Source organism: Suillus subalutaceus (assembly GCF_016647625.1).
Source record: "Suillus subalutaceus strain FC151 chromosome Unknown DFJ58scaffold_71, whole genome shotgun sequence".
Classification (NCBI taxonomy): domain Eukaryota; kingdom Fungi; phylum Basidiomycota; class Agaricomycetes; order Boletales; family Suillaceae; genus Suillus; species Suillus subalutaceus.
The window spans coordinates 25,593-42,045 of NW_024540320.1; the positions used below are offsets into that span (position 1 = coordinate 25,593).

Consider the following 16,453-nt stretch of genomic DNA (forward strand, 5'->3'; position numbering starts at 1 on the left):
TCTGATTTTGTCCTTTCACAGTTCCGTCGCATTGGAAATCAGTTCATAGTGCCGATCAATTTATTCCAATTACCACGAGACGTACTGCTGATCCAGTGTACCAGTGTTGGCCCAGAATCGACAACCGCATGGGCATGTTCATCCAACAATTAAATTATCACGCTGACTTGACTGAATGGTGGGACATTCAATATCTCACAGGCAAACCTTGATGCCCAACTACCTATATCACCAGCTCATACAATAGATTGTTTATTCCTACTTTATGTGCAGTGCCTTTGAAATCGTTTGGGCTGAACGATCTGCCATCTCATCATGATCACATTACATCAAAGAAGAGAGAAGAAAATCAACGAGCTAGAGAGCTCCTTGCACGCATACGTTCGCCAGCATAATATATCCAGATGGGAAATGGTATGCCGATGACGATAGCAAGACCTGCAAGAAGGGAGTTGCCTCCCCCTAACCAAGTACTGCGAACATTTGTTGTCCAAAGAGAGGGAATGCGAAGCCAAGCAGTGAACGGAGCGTCTAATAATGTATTCAGAAGGCGTCGACAAGATTTTGGGTAGGTGCAACTCACAGAAGCTGCTGCGGTTGCACTTGCAGCATAGGTAAATGTATCTACGAGGTATAGTTGAATAGGGACGCTTCAAACAGGTTAGCCGCGGACAATGGTCTGATACGGGGCACACCCACAAGGTTGCCATTAATCCGAACGAAAAGATAGCAGTACCGATGATGGGCATAATGAAGTTGATCTCGGCCTGCGCAGACCAGCCATACCAACTAAACGTAGGTTAGCGTAGGAGTAACAAACATAAAGTTCATGTATATCTCACAGTAGTCCCACTGGGGCGAACAACGAACCAAATATCAGAGTGGGTATGCGCATCTCTGGCTTACCAACTCCTCCGTTTTTTGCAGAAAGCTACATTACGATAAGAGGTGCACTTCAGCTAATGCGGCCCAAGTAGAGTCTTGACGTACGTGTGAGTATATCTTGTTAGAAAGTTTGGCGCCAAAGATGGCGGCGGATATGAATCCAACGCCAAGTCCAATGTATGCCAGACCTCCGATTCCGATACTGAAGTGGTATACTTCCGAAAAGAGAGCTGGACGCAAGTTTTTAATATTCGTTCCCGTGTTATCGGGTGAATATGATCTCACTTGGGAACGTGGCAAACATTAAGTAGTAGATACCTGAAAGGTGATTTTAGTCCACAGCATAACTTGATTTAAGATGCTAAGTATTCACCATAAATCCTAAACAGATGACATCAGTTAGCCGTGTGACATTACATAAAACTTACAGAGCCACGTATAAGCTGAGGATGAAGCATATAAAACTCCGGGTGAAAAGTATAACGGGTCGTTTGAGGTTGATCCACAAATAAACCCATTTATTCATGTGGGGTGCGGTGAGGTCAGGATGTATCCCAGCTGCCTTTTCGAGATCTCTTGTCGTTTTTTGACGACGAAGCCTGATTACTGGAGCATAAGATTCTCTTAAAAAAGGAATGCCGATCACTGCTGCGACACCACAGATCGCGGCGGCGACATAGAAATCATATTGTATGCCGACCGACTCTGCGATGAAGCCTCCCATGACGGGCCCAATGACAGGACCTAGCGAGATGAGTGTGAGCTTGCGTCAAGATTGCAGACCGTGAAACGCACCTATTAAGGGTCCGACATAGTATACTGACATCGCGGAGGCACGATCGTATTCGGAGAAGAGGTCGCTAACGACGCCTCCGCCGCATGCGATGGGTGCACTCCCCACGAAACCAGCTTCGCAGAGAATAAGTGAACTTGTGATAGTAATGGTTCCATAACGTACTTAGAAACCGAAAGGCGAGAAAAGATGAAGTATTGGGTGCAAAAGCACAGCCGAGATTAAACGCGAGGAATAAGAGGTTCGATAAGTGGAGGACCTTGAACTGATTCAGGCAGGCGGTTCCACTGGTCTTAAAGAAGAGGACGACGCACCCACACACGACCATATACTTCGGTCAAGGGTGCGGCAAATAAAGGGCCAATAGCGAATGACAAAAGAAAGATGCTGAGAGTCAACGCTGTGACTGTCGGATCTGTTATGCCATATTTTATGGCCAGGTCTGGCAAACTAGGTGCCATAATAGAACTTGCTATCGGAGTCACAAACGTGTAGAGCGCAAGCTGACAGGAAGTCAAAATTAGGCCTCCCGATTAGATATCCAATTCTGATGAAAGAACTGACGATTACAATGGCCGTCCATTTTTTGGCCGGAGTCCAATTCCTGGGGTTAGCTGGGTCGTCTTGCCATTCATCTTCTAACTGTTGAAGGTGGTCCGGAATGTTTTGCTCGAGGTTGTCGTCCGTGATTGCGGAGACACCGTGGAGCTGGGAAAGATGATGTTCGTCCACATCATCTTCATTTAGTACGCGAATATTGGAGCTCTCAACACATACCGTTTCTGGAGGAGAGGCCGACATTGAACAGCACTTTAGACAAGGAAAACCTGGATGAGAGGAAGACGAAACATGTCCCTGGACAGACTGTGAGTAATTAAATAGATAGAGAGTGATGACTGAGCAGGTATTACGACAGTACTAGTACTGCATAATTATACTTTGATGACCGGCGCAGTGATTGGAGTCATCGGACCAGGAATCCATCAAGCTAGTCCTCATTCCATTGGTTGCACGATTTGATGATAACACCAACTGTCATCGTGAACTTGTCAGGTCTGGTGTCACTGAGTGTTAAGAGTAAGTTATACGCAGTTAGCCGCTGCTGTTTGCAATGTCATTGCAAAGATGAGCTCACCGTCGCGCCTTATTGACTTTTCTCTGTTACCACCAACAGGTGCGCAATACTATTAGTATCCCCTAGGCAGACCTTTATAAATGAAGGAAGATGGCATAGTCGAATATTAATAGTACCACTTACAGGTACCTCAGGCTGAAACACAGCCAAATAAGAGTCCGCAACAGATGCTGCTTAAATTGGGGACACATTCGAAATCAATACCATAAAAGATCTGGCGGCCAGGTGTTACTAGTACTAAGTATCACGAGCAGCTACGCTCCGTCGGTGCCAGTGGCTTCAAACTCCGCGTGAGCTGACCTATTACCATGTGATAGACTTTGCCGTCCACCTTATTATATAGGCAGACCCTGGTCGCCTCAGAGACTTGGCAACAGCCCTATTTTCTAGAGACGTTCTCAAATGGGCGTGGTTCAGTGTTCTGAGCTGCCAAGACCGGAGATGTTTTTGTGTGGCATGGTTTATTGTGTCGGCGTTACTATACTTAGACTTTAGATAGTGTGAGGACGTCTGGTTTATGGGATTACCGGCGTTTGAAGACGGGGTTTGAACCGGCGATCATCTATTGCAAACCAGACGCTTATCATTTCAATCTCCGCGTGAAAGTAGATACTCGGTAGTTCACCTGATTTAATTGGACGTGACAGCTTGGCCTGAGGCCTGATGGCGGGTCTAATTCGACGCGCTTCTAGCTGTACGCACCCAAATGAATAAATAGTGGATAAAGGAGGGTCTTTAGCGCTGTAGAAGGTGCTGGGTAGGGTGTGTAAGGGTACCTATGGGGGGCTCGGCTATACCCGTCTCCGAGTGCCATATTTGGCACTGCAGCCATCCTACTAGTAATTAGGCTACATCAACGCACAAACCTTCGTGCTCGCTGTGCACGACGGCGAGCTCGATTTTCGTATTTAAGTAGCCAATGCAAATTGTAATTGATGTAATGTATACTGAGCGACAAAGGCCTGAGCAGCAAATGAATGGGGTGCTGAAGAATGATTAATGATTGGCGGACCGAGGACGCGACACAAGGCCTGAGCGCTGAGCAGTAAATGAATGGGGTGAGCGGCGGACGCAGACGCGACTGAGGAAGATAAAACATATTGGTGCGCATCAGCTGATGCAAAATTTCAAGCCCCGCATGATTTTGTCGAGCTGCCGCCGTTCTGCCACCGGTCAAAACGCCGTCCTGTCGAAAGACCAGACTTTCTGGAAAGAACTGCGCACTTTTGCCTCGGGACCAGTATAGGAATGACTAAACCAGTGGCAGTTCGCTTTGTGCACAACATCGTGATGTGTTTCATCCTACTCTGGTCCAGGTCAAAATCGTGCACTTCTACTACCTCTACCTTCCTCAACACAAACCCAGAGCACTCGTTAGCGTCCCAGCATTGAACGGAGGCGATGCTCTTTGTGGAGGTGGCGCTCGCACTAATTATCCGCTACACACCAAGCCCATGGTAGTGTGCCTGAGTGCCTCCCCGGCCTCCAATCAAACCTGTGCCTGTGAAGTACCAAATTTTCAACCCCCGAGTAGAGTTTAGTGAAAACGGCGATCAATAAGCGATAAAGATGTCCCCAATTTGGTGATCACACTGCGACCTGTAGTTGCGGTGGTACAACACATCTGTTCCAGTCATCGTGTGAAAAGCAGAGGAATAAGCTGTCGTATGCCAGATCCAGCTCGAGCTCGAGGCTCCATGCAATGACAATTGATGCTTAGATAAATTGCCAATGTATGGCGTCTCGAGCTGATACTACATAACAGTCTCGAAGACAATCAGGAACATGAGCAAACGGAGGAACTCACCTTTTCTCAGAAGCTGGGTCGCGTTAATCTTTCTTCTCTTTCCAGAATGCGTGATTCATCAACAGTGTATTGGGTTTGTTATGTAGAATCGGAGTGGGGTTACTTTAGTCTCATGCTGAGGACCTCGGCTCTTTGAGCCTCTTAGCACCGAGGAAGCAGACTTATTGGTGACAAGCTACCCCGGACCCAGCGGGCACTGAGGGGCGGGCGAGATGGAATGGTAGCAACACCTGCAACCTCAACCCAACTGGGCTTCGTCGGTTTAAAGAACAGGGCCGACATTCTCATCCCAAGCCACCACTAGGTCCCGACCTGGACAACGAAGACCACCGATGCCCTGAAGATGACGATGTCAGCGGCAGGCCAGAAGATGGAAGTGGAACGTACCCTTTCATCTCGCACACGAACTTACGAGCCGCGAGAGTATCGAGTTGACGTGAATCGGGGTGCCTAAGCCATGGTGCGGGTCAGTGCAACCAACTGAGGAGGTGCTGAGGAGGAACAGGGCTGAGAGAAGTCAGGCACTTGAGAGCCCGGGCGAATGTGACCAGCAGATGCGCGTGAAGAGGTTCAAGATGACCCAGGATCTGTCCCTGCGCCGTCCACGCTGCGAGCGATGTCCGTGAAGGTCAGCAGCTGAATTGTATCTTTTTTTTTTGGTTTGTTACGTCCTTAAATCGCGGGCCTTGATGCACGCTGGACGCTTCCATCAAAGCCTGGGCGTGGTCGATATCGGTCAGGAGGCAGGTAAGAAGGCGGTAAGAACAAGACATACCTGGCGTCCGGTGAGAGTTCCCTGTTGATAGACCTGGAGATCGAGACAATGTTGGTTTCCTGACAAATAGAGAGTACTAAGAACAAGAAATGCAGCGTGTGGCGTTGTGCGGGCGAGATGAAAGCAATGTTAGTGGCGCAAACGCGAGTCAGTATGTGGCGTTCAAGGAACGTTTACATAAGAGAAGTTGACTTTCGAGGGAGAATAGACTTAGGATTCGAACGAGGAGTGAACTGTCCGAACTAAAATGTATTCGGGGGGTAGAAAGATCAACTGTCCTACCAGTAAATCGACGTAGCGTTTAAATACTGTAGGACTGGCTTATGGAATGAAAGAGAAGTTAATCGAATAAATGTAGGAATGATGGAATAACTCCGACTCAGCTTCTGGGACCAACTTGAAAATCACATCCACGGTGCACCGCGGGAAGCACACATCCAGAGGCGATTCTTCAGAGCCATGCATTCAGGTAAAATTCTGATAACTGTATATGTATATAGCATGTACAATTATCAGTATCGACCGCCATGTGCATGATGGCTGGTATATCGACGCGGATATGCAAACAGGTGAATTGGAAATTATTCGACGCGGTCAGTGCTCATGATGTGAATCAACAAGCACAAACAACACATCGTCTTCAACAACCATGGCATACACCTTCCAGTCTCCATCAGTCACACTAGAAAAAGGCGCGTACCGGATGCGCGCACCATACAGCACGCGACCAGGTTCTTCCCTCAGCCAAAGCCCAATGAGTGCCAAACGAGCGCCATCCCATTACCAGAACAGAAAACTTGCGATTCTCATCGCCGTACTAGCTTTTGCATCAGTCACATGCTTTTTCTTCGCGTATCATTTATTCACCACCAGGTTCGCTCCCTATGCCCAACCCCACCCGCACCCCGCTGATGCCCTCCCAAAAGCAAACCCACCCGCGTCTGACACCAAATACCTCTCCTACTACCCCCACAGCGGATTACACAACCAACGCATCGCACTTGAGAATGCAATCGTACTCGCTCAACAACTTAATCGCACTCTTCTTGTTCCTTTTCTCCGTCTCGGAAAACCGATTCGATACGTTTCATTTGAAAAACTTCAACGGTTCCTCGTGCTTGGGTCTAAAACGGGGCTTGAACACTGTCCGCTTGTCCCTGCCAGCATACCAGCACCCGACGAGTGTTCAGGGTACGAAGAATGGACTTCCATCCCATGGGATCACCTCGTCAATCTCTACGCAATAGGAGAGAAAATCGGAGTAAAGATGATCCAGTGGGACGGAAGCCCAGTTGCACGATACCTGAAAAAATCTCATATAAATATTTTCGAAGCAGACATATTGACCCTCCAAGACTCCGGGCCTTACGATTTCCGATTTCTGGACACGCTTGATGATGTATCGCCTGCGCGGGACAAGTATCGTTATTCCATCTACATCCCAAAACTTGTGCAAGCACCCGAGAGATTACTGCAGATCGGGACGTTGTTTGGGTCGTCGAGGCTTAGGCTTAGGCAGGGCGTGAGTAAGAACGTGCGGAGAGATGTAAGGACCGGAATGGCGTTTACGAATCCACACCTGTCTCGTGTGGTCGATACGATATATGAAGCGTTAGGCGCTGTCTACATCGGTGCGCATCTTCGTGTCGGGGACGGTCAATTCGAACAACGAAGCACCGATAATGCAAGAACAATCTGGTGGAAACTCGTGCACCTTGTTTGTGGACTAGATCTTGAAGAGACTCTGGCGCTTGAACAGCAGCTCAGTCATTTCGACGAGGACCTCGATCCGCCGCTAATTCAACCGGATGTGGCGAGTCTCAGGGTTCCTCATCCGCCTTTGCCTCCTCTACCGCATACGTTTAAACCCAAGATTCGGTGTCGTGCACCTCTGCATACCTCACCACCATTGCAAAGACTGAACGCTCCTCTTTACATCGCCACTGACACCCCGAATCCTGTAGCAGACCCACTGTTTTCGATTTATCTTCAAACCTTCCCGTGTATATTCTTCCTTTCTGATTTTCCATCCCGTCTGACTCCCCTCGACGCATTGATCAATCCGTATGACCAGGTCCCATTGAAAGGGTTTTTGATACCGGTGCTGGACGCGATGGTGCTGGCTAGAGCGAGAGAGGTCGTTGTCACGGATGGAAGCACTTTTGGAGCGTTTGTGAAGGATGTGCTGTGGAGGCGGCACTGGGGATTTGAGATCGTGCAGAGGGGATGAGTGTATGCCGTACACAACTGATCGCTTTGCATGTAGCAATTATCCAGCCACGCGCTCCCTGGGGTACACCTCTTAGATATACCTTGCCCCAATGTACAAATCGTATCTCGCCTGAACCCAAAGTAACTTCGGATAACTCCTTGCTCCTTGTAGTCTTAGGAAAAAGAGATTTCAGTAACATAGCGCTACTGTTCTGAGCAATGAATGTATAATGTATGACGAGAAGGACAAGTCAATTTCTCTCAATCAGAAAGGGGGCCATAAATGTAGTATCTCGACACAAACCTCAGTCAGTCCACCCATCCACTACAACGACGAGACGTGCACTGCGCAGATCCGCCCATAGATCCTTCATCAAATGATGTGCAGAAATAAAATCCTGGGAACACAGATCGAATAAAGTCACGTCCTTACATGAAAAAGTCGTATATTACTCTCGTGCATTTTGGCGATGCTCATACAGTACAACGTTATTGATCATAGCGGTTCTGCAGCGGAAATGTACAATACTTGTGTAAAACGACACATCAGAACGCATCCAGCCACATGTAAATCCTTGAATGACTCACCATTATTCCCGCGAATAAACGCGTCCCCGTATCGATTTGTGACTACACCATTGACATGCTCCTCAGTCTGCTCTAAAGCGATGTTCATATATCCATCTAGACACGAAAGAACGCCTACACATAGCAAACAAACAAGCGTACATGAGTAAGCTTGGCTCTAGCAAGGAAAGGGAAAGGATACCTCGATAATCGACGCCTGATGTAAGACGCACGATGACCTTTTTCCCGACCACGCCTTTCAAGAAATCAGTTGGTGTTCCTGTTGGTGCTGATGGAGGTGGTGGGGGTGGGTATGCGTCGATATCTGGCGGTGGAGGCGTTGACTCGTCCATGATGAAAGTCAAGTCCAAGTCAAGTCAGGGATTTGGACTTGTTTGGTTTTCGCGCTGGTGGTGATAGTAGTTCTTAGAACCTTCTGATCCTAACAGCACCAAACACACTAGACGTCATGGATTCTTTGTGCCAGTACTTAATATAGTACTTCCGTTGCAAGGGAGTACCTCAATGACGTTCCAGGTCTTTTCTACAACTGAATATTATTCATCCACATTAATATAATTATAGAGATTGATTGTGCGAGGACCAGCTGTTGCAGCCTTGTCCATTGATGGGGTCATTGCTGGCCTGTTATAGAGGGATCTGAGTCTGATTCGGAGCTCGAGGATTGGAGCTCCATGATATCTGAATCAGTGTCCACGAATTCAGCGTTTTTAAATGCCTTCGCCATTGTGAGGAGCAGTAAAGATATAAAATTGCAATAAGTATTGAGATCTTGAGACGCGACCTAGTGTTATGTAACCCAAAACAGCAGATTTTTTCCAAGTCTTGCAAACGTAATTGATCAATACCTATCAATACTTTACATAAGGCTGAGTGCTGTACGTGAGTGCCATTAAGTTTTACAAACTGCTGTAAATGAATTTTCAATATTTTAAACCGCCAGACACGTGGGTCAAGGCTTTCCGAATAGCCTGAGAGTGTAAGCTCCAACTCCTGCATTCAGACGGCGTTCAACACATCCACCCTTCAACAAGTCAATATCACCATGTGCGATTTACCTATAATTCGGAAATGATGGACTTACATGCAATGACAGGACCAGCCAATTGGGACTAGAGACATATGACGTGCAAGTTTTTGGCATGTTCTAATAACCTCATGTCATGATTACTCGGTTCTGATAAATCCCAGACATCGATCTTCATCGCCTGCCCAGGATCGGGTTGTTTAATACGGAATCTCAATTCTACGTCGAAATATCCATTGATGATGCGAACACGCCCAGTCGTACAAGTCCGGAGAAACCCAGCGCTATGCCATGGAGTAGTAAATATATCTTGTATGGCGGAGACTACTGCCTGATTCAAAGGCTGATTCAAAGAGCAGCAATGTTCGCAACTCCACCACGCTCACATTGAAAGTATTTGCTCATCGCCAACTTCATCGTGATCAGTTCATTGGTATGGTCCGGGGCTGTGTCGAGGAATTTTTGAGGCGCCCTGGCGGTGAGTAACTGCATCCTTGTGTAATGTATTTTCTGACAGTTCATTCAGCCATTCTTGAACGGCTGAAATACGTAAATCCTCATGGCAAGGAAGAGCTGCTCAGAGCAAGTTTGGAGTTCAAGCTGACCCCCGTTGTGGGCGCTGGGAAACCTGCCGATGGATCCCAACGTGCCGGAACCGGTCACAGAGAAGGTATCCAGAAGGAGCCCATGGCGAGTCATGCCTATGGGGGTGCGAGCAAAACACCATTTCCCCCGGCAGTGCAGATCTTCGGTACGTGATATCAGTTAAAATGACGGTTACTCTTGATAATTTGCGACGTCAATTAGACATAGATGATGTCACTATCTCAGAAGTCCTTACTCCGCTCTTGGACAAGATCAACATTTTCGTTCAGCTTGCTGGCAGGTTCACTGAGGTACGGTCCCCTGACTTTGCCACTGAATATGTCTGATACCACACCACTAGGCCCATCCTTATACCAAAATGGCACTCATGACTCTCACTGCAGTATATCATGTAAGTGGGATGATCGCATGTTTAGACCTAAAGAACTCATCTGTTTTGATTAGTCGGTGGATGCACAATTTGCCCGAGACCGAAGTTTTAATCAGCTCATTACCATTATGCACGAAACCTACAGCCTTGTCTCTGGCGTAGAGGAACTGAAAAGGGTGGAATCGCAAGAAAAGACTATCAACACACTCGCTCGCCGGACGCTCGAGTGCTCGTACTTTATCCGTGACTACCAGAACAGGAGCGGATGTGAGTCTCGCAGCTTCTTACCAAAGCTTAGCTTCTTCAACAAAATTCCTGAATGTAGGGAAACGAAACTTTTCGAACGCGTTGTCCGAACTAGATGATAAAATCCTGGCGTACGAAGTGACCTTCAAAGAACTCAAGAACGCTATATATCAGCAGGCCACGATTAACACGGAACTCAACGTCTTTCGTGTTCATGACCTGTTGCTTGACCATGGTAGTGTTCCATCTTCCATCTCTCTTCCTCACATATGTTCATATTACTACTAGCCGCGAAAATAGACCTTGACGGCATGCACTATGCTGTTGGCGCTTCGATTGAATCACAAAAGATCAGAGATGCGCCCCCACGAATCGACATCCTGGAGTCAATAACTTCATGGATCAATCAAGACGATAAACAGCAGATTTACCTCTTGCTAGGTCCAAAGGGGTCTGGAAAATCCACTATCGCACATACCATTGCACGCCAATTCGACGCCATTGTGCGTCTTGGTTCGTCATACTGTTTTTCGTGCGCTGCCCAGGACAAGCGAAATGCTACGAATTTATTCAGCACGATTGCACGGGACCTTGCTGATCACGACCCTCAGTACATGAAGGCTCTCTGGGCCACCGTGAAAGACAAGCGCGCATTACGTGAAACGATAAACCCACTTGCTCAATTCAATTACTTTATCCTTATTCCTGCGAATCAGATGACATGGATCGGCCCTGTGCTGGTGGTCATCGACGGGTTGGAACAAAGCGGTAGCGAGTCAGATCGTAAAGACCTCCTGACTGCGCTCGCAGAGAAAGGAGCAGAGCTCCCCCGTAATTTCAAGTTACTAGTCACTTGCCGGCCAGAGGAGGACATTTGCACTGCTTTCGGAGGAAAATCTCATGTTATACAGAAGTATTTGAAACATCACGCCGACTCACACTTTGTTCCGCCACCAACATCAGGGCAAAACCAGCCAAGTAGACCCAGGTTTCGCCCTCCTACCCCTCCTACCCCTCCTCTGTCTATCCCTGAATTTACACGATACAACTCTTCACTTGGGGCTGACTCGTCGACTAGTGACCCCACTCCGATATCGGATATCTGGAGCAGGGACCAGCGACCGAAGCCCAGAGCAAAGCTGACAAGCGATGATGATGATGATCTACTCTGCGGACAGGCCCAAACCCATGCTACCATCACGCCTAGTAGCTGGAAAGGCCAATCTATCAGACTTGAAGGTCGGTCACTCCATATCGCCTGAGTGTTTCTGGTGGTCATTTCGGTCTACTTACAGTCATCAGCGGCAAAAATCTCAAAGTCCCTTCCGAGCGCATTCCCGCAGGCATCTACATATTCTTCAATGTTGAACAGAGGGGACGCTGGAAATCAACCATCGGAATCCCATCATCAGACGAATCTATGACGTGGGGCGAGACCGTGACCCTGTAAAGTCTACTGCGACTTTCGGATGCGACTCGATGACTGATTTTCCGTTTGTAGATCATTACGCAAGTCATCCAAATTATCACTGGAGATCAGGGCTTCCTTCGAGCTCGATCGCATGCTGGGCAATGGAGAAGTTGTCGGAAAACTTGAAACTTTATGGGATGCGCTGCTAGATCATGGAAACGAGCCTTTCGGTGAGTGACCTCCTTCCCACTCATGCGCATATACTCACATCTCGTAGACATGTCCTTCCCGTCCGTTCGTGGTGTTCACCCTTCTCTCACGCTAAAGGCCACAGTTCTACATGATTGCGACCATCAGGACAGCGCACTGCTTGACGTGAGTGACGTCAGCCGCTGTGTTGTTGGCTTTTATTGACGGAACACCTGCTGTAGTCCATCGTTGAATGTCAGGTTGCTCAAGACACGGATGCGGGCCATGAACGACTTGCCACATATGTGACAAGCAAGACGGTCTCTCACCTGAACGATGCTGTAAAGCATTTTCAGTTGGTCCTGGATCAATGTCCGGTCGGCCATCCTGATCGGGCAGCGGCTCTCACCAACCTCACGTGGGCCCGCCTTGAAGGCTACATTCAAAGTGTTTTTCAAGATATCGATTCTATCACTTCTCTCTTCCGTGAAGCCCTTGCGTTGCGTCTGCCGGGCCACCCCGATCACCCGTTATCCATCTATCACCTCCTTAAAGCGTTGATCTGGAGCTACGAGAAGGAGAACTCCACCGCTATCTATATTCAGGAATGCGCGCAACTGTCCTCTAAGCTATTTTCCCTCTGTCCAGAGGGCACCTACCTTCGTAGCATCGCGGCAGGGGCAAATGGTGTCGATTATGTGATCTGCGAATGCAACAATCTCCCAAAAGATGCATCTGATGAAGGCATCCACCTTCGACGAGTCATACTCGAGCTCTGTCCTCTGGGCAACGCACACCGTCCGAAAGCACTCAACAAGCTTGCGCAGGCAGTTGAAGCACGCTTTCAACAGCGCGGCACGATTGATGATCTAGCAGAGAGCATACAACATAAGCGTGAAGCCGTTTCTCTGTGTCCTGAGGGACATTTTGAACGCGAGACCTACCTGAATAACTTGGCCTACTCACTGCGATTCCGCTTTGATCACCAAGGCAACTCAGATGACATCGATGAGGCCATCTCTTTGTTCGAAGAAGCGCTGCGCCTGCGCCCTGTTGGGCACAAATATCGTAATTCCTCATTGGACAACCTAGGATCTGCCCTCCACACCCGTTTCAACCAACGTGGTGATGTTGACGACATCATCAGATCCATCAGCCTCCAGCGCGAGGCACTGACGTTGCGCCCGCCCGGGAATCCATGTCGTTATTCCACGCTTAACAACCTTGCGCTCGCGCTCAAAATCAGATATGTCAAATTGGATGCCAGCGAGAATCTCGACGAGGCCATCAACCTCCACCGGGATTCACTTCAATTAACGCCACAGGGTCATCCACGTCGCCATCAAGCTCTTTGCAATTTGAGCTCGGCACTCCATTCTCGTTTCACGCAAACTCGGAAGAATGAAGATATCGAAGAGGCCATTCGACTCTGCCAAGAGTCGTTGGAGGCTTTGCCTTCACTGCACCCAGATAGATATTTCAGCTACATGTGGTTGCAGGAAGCCTATTTGTCTCGTTTCAGGGTGCAACGCAGCTCTGCTGATTTATCACTTGCCGTAGAGAACTTCAGGCTGGCATCACGACATCCTACTCAAGGTTTCCCAGAACGCATCAAAGAGACGATCAATTGGACTTTTGCAGCGGAGAGTCACAGTCACACCTCTGCACTAGAAGCCTACAAAACGTTTTTCGAACTTCTTGACAGACATTTGGCAACACGGTCTTCGATTGTTGCACGGCGCGAAGCTGCTTCTGCTTTTCGTCCTGCTAGAACATTGCCTGTGGATGCGGCATCATGTGCCATGCGCCTTGAAAATCTACGAGACGCAATCGAACTTGTTGAGCAGGGTCGCGGCCAGCAATGGTCATTGGCCTCTCGCCTGAGAAGTCCACTTGAAGACCTCGAGTCGACAAATGTCAACCTTGCTCACAAGTTCTCGGAACTCAGCAAGCGTCTTTCTGATGCTCAAAGTTCCGCGGTCAACACAGACCGTGCTGCTACTGATCGAGCAGCGATACGTTACAGGAGACTTCAGGAGCAGTGGGGAGCAGTGGTAACTGAGATTCGTAATCTTAAAGGCTTCTCGCGGTTCCTGCTCCCCCCGTCGTATGATGACTTGCAAGCAGCAGCACGTCATGGCCCAGTCATCATACTCATTGCGAGTCAATACTCGTGCAACGCCATCGTTGTCCCGACGTCAGGAGAGCCCCATCACGTTCAATTCCCGCGCATCACCCTCGCACATCTGGAGAAACTCAAGAATGACTTTGCCAGGGAGATACGACATGCATCTTTTATGCGCCCAAAGGAGACGAGAAAGGAATTGCAAGTCCTTTTGCGGACAGTATGGGACGAGATCATGCTCCCCATCGTCATCGTCCTCCAGCGTGATCTCAGAGTAACGAACGGCTCTCGAATCTGGCTGTGTCCAACTGCAACATTCACTTCCATTCCTCTCCATGCAGCTCACCCCTTTCGAACGAAGGCAGATGGACGGCGTGAACTATGCCTGGAGGACGTCTACATCTGTTCCTACACGCCGACACTTTCAGCTCTGATCAGATCTAGGCAGATGATGAAGAAACGTGCGACTCCGTCTTTCGTTGCAATCGGACAAAGTTCACCGGGTGCGGGGCAAGGCGAGGCGCTCTCGGCTGTTGACAGTGAGCTTGAGCTCGTCCGCAACCTCGTCCCCACGACGGTCAATCCCACCACTCTCTCCGGTGACAACGCCACGCAAGCAGGTGCACTAGATGCTTTGCAACACAACACCTGGGTGCATCTCGCCTGTCATGGAAAGCAGGACCGCGAGCAGCCTTATAACTCACGTTTCGCCATGGGAGACAAACCTCTGACGCTGCTCGACATCATGGAGAAAGACATTCCTCACGCTGAGTTCGCATTCTTGTCGGCATGTCACACCGCTGTTGGCGATGAGAAGACACCCGATGAAGTCATCCACCTCGCAGCTGGACTCCAATTTTCAGGGTTCAAGAGCGTCATTGGCACGCTATGGGTGGTCGACGACGCTGTCGCGAAACATGTTGTCGAAGCATTCTACAAGAACATGGTCAAGGATTTGAAGGATGGTGATGTGATGGACTGCACGAAGGCGGCCTGGGCACTCAACCGTGCTACAAACGCTGTGAAGACGAAAGTGCCGCTCGAGCAGAGGATGGTTTTCATTCATATTGGTGTGTAGTTTCAGGTTCTATGTTATGTTATATTACTTTCGTATGGTATAGGTTTTCGAGTTGTTGATTTTCGATCCTGTTTTATCCCAGTCGCCGTAGCAGCATGTTATTTCACATTCCCTCACATGATACCATTTACTCAAGTTGTTGGTCTCGTATTCCCGGCGTTGTCACTGCTAGTACCTGTCACGTTGTCCTGTTGTTTCAATACCACTTGTGTCTTTCATTCAATGCTTGCGCGTTTATAAACATGAGTATGTCCTTCGGACCATTGGAGCCAGCGCACCGAGGAGTGTAGGACTGCATGTTGAAATAGCTGTTTATTGATCTCTGGTGCGAATATGGATCAAAAGCAAGAAACGCCAACCGTTCCAGAATTTTGGCCAGCGAGCGAATCATGCTCATAAGGATGAATTTCTTCTGTACAGGCAAGACCTGAGCGTAAGACGAAGAATTTTGATTTGAACGATGATGCATATTCTGCTGCTTGGAGACACGAGCACTGAGCTATCGGTCTGCCGGCAGCCGACATGATACCCACTGCCCAGGTATAACCAGATTTTTTTTTTCCTTGTATTTAAAAAAACAAAGCTGGCAAAGGTACACGGAGTCCCTACCTTAGTATGGGTATGGTCACACCATGTAACGGAGCGCGGTCCTGTCTTCCATACGTATCGGCCTGATTCTTGTCAATTTTCACTAGAATTGATCGTCTCATACATCAAATTCACATTCAGGGATTATTGATATAAATGTCACCAAAAATGCATGCCGCTACAATATCTCTAGCGTCTTGACCAAGTCCGGAATAGAAGAAAGGTCTTTGACTTGTGCAATAATATCATGATCTGATGCAATTCTCTTGTATTCTCCGCCGCGCTGATGCGCCAGCAAAAATGCGCTAAAAGGCTGCACAAGGTGGGCAGCCAATCGCAACGCTCGATCGCTCAGTTCCGGAACAACCGACTCCTGTGCTTCAAGGAACTCGTCAGGCGAATCCTGTAAAGGAGACCCAGGCGCAGACCAATAACCTTCTTCGCTCTGCGTGTCGTCTGCAACGTCAGATAGCTCTGTCAAGCTAGACTGCTTCACGAAGTCAGGAAGCTCGAGGAGATATCGATTCCACGGACGAACAAGCAAGAATGTCTGCAAGGTGGGTCGTGGTGATGAGAACTGAATCAGCTTGTCCGTCGTGGTGATCAGCAGGTCATGAAG

General features: G+C 48.5%; 5 protein-coding genes across 5 annotated transcripts; 2 read left to right on the top strand and 3 right to left on the bottom strand.

The window, feature by feature from the left end:
* Window positions 1-258: 258 nt before the first annotated feature.
* DFJ58DRAFT_842473 (major facilitator superfamily domain-containing protein) lies at window positions 259-2,479 on the bottom strand (the record flags this gene model as incomplete). The annotated part of the gene is made up of 14 exons (XM_041392839.1): window positions 259-302; window positions 382-473; window positions 584-624; window positions 696-789; window positions 843-931; window positions 991-1,115; window positions 1,171-1,203; window positions 1,259-1,266; window positions 1,314-1,629; window positions 1,681-1,794; window positions 1,844-1,970; window positions 1,993-2,181; window positions 2,243-2,386; window positions 2,456-2,479. The coding sequence occupies 14 exons, from the start codon at window positions 2,477-2,479 to the stop codon at window positions 259-261; spliced, it is 1,440 nt and encodes a 479-aa protein (XP_041242633.1).
* Window positions 2,480-4,882: 2,403 nt separating this feature from the next.
* Window positions 4,883-5,393, bottom strand: DFJ58DRAFT_729290 (uncharacterized protein; the record flags this gene model as incomplete). Its single annotated transcript, XM_041385730.1, has 4 exons — window positions 4,883-4,957; window positions 5,008-5,027; window positions 5,102-5,213; window positions 5,289-5,393. The coding sequence occupies 4 exons, from the start codon at window positions 5,391-5,393 to the stop codon at window positions 4,883-4,885; spliced, it is 312 nt and encodes a 103-aa protein (XP_041242634.1).
* Window positions 5,394-6,044: 651 nt separating this feature from the next.
* DFJ58DRAFT_704483 (uncharacterized protein) lies at window positions 6,045-7,929 on the top strand (the record flags this gene model as incomplete). Its single annotated transcript, XM_041383674.1, has 1 exon — window positions 6,045-7,929. One exon carries the CDS (start codon window positions 6,045-6,047, stop codon window positions 7,623-7,625), a length of 1,581 nt encoding a protein of 526 aa, XP_041242635.1. The 3' UTR covers window positions 7,626-7,929.
* DFJ58DRAFT_793927 (LSM-domain-containing protein) lies at window positions 7,930-8,599 on the bottom strand. Its single transcript, XM_041390428.1, has 3 exons — window positions 8,376-8,599; window positions 8,195-8,308; window positions 7,930-8,134 (listed from the first exon to the last, which is right to left on the bottom strand). Exons 1-3 carry the CDS (start codon window positions 8,524-8,526, stop codon window positions 8,103-8,105), a joined length of 297 nt encoding a protein of 98 aa, XP_041242636.1. The 5' UTR covers window positions 8,527-8,599; the 3' UTR covers window positions 7,930-8,102.
* A 1,791-nt stretch (window positions 8,600-10,390) lies between these two features.
* DFJ58DRAFT_444075 (CHAT domain-containing protein) lies at window positions 10,391-15,415 on the top strand. Its single transcript, XM_041380434.1, has 6 exons — window positions 10,391-10,678; window positions 10,732-11,682; window positions 11,739-11,889; window positions 11,945-12,084; window positions 12,132-12,229; window positions 12,286-15,415. Exons 2-6 carry the CDS (start codon window positions 10,755-10,757, stop codon window positions 15,244-15,246), a joined length of 4,278 nt encoding a protein of 1,425 aa, XP_041242637.1. The 5' UTR covers window positions 10,391-10,678; window positions 10,732-10,754; the 3' UTR covers window positions 15,247-15,415.
* Window positions 15,416-16,453: the final 1,038 nt, after the last annotated feature.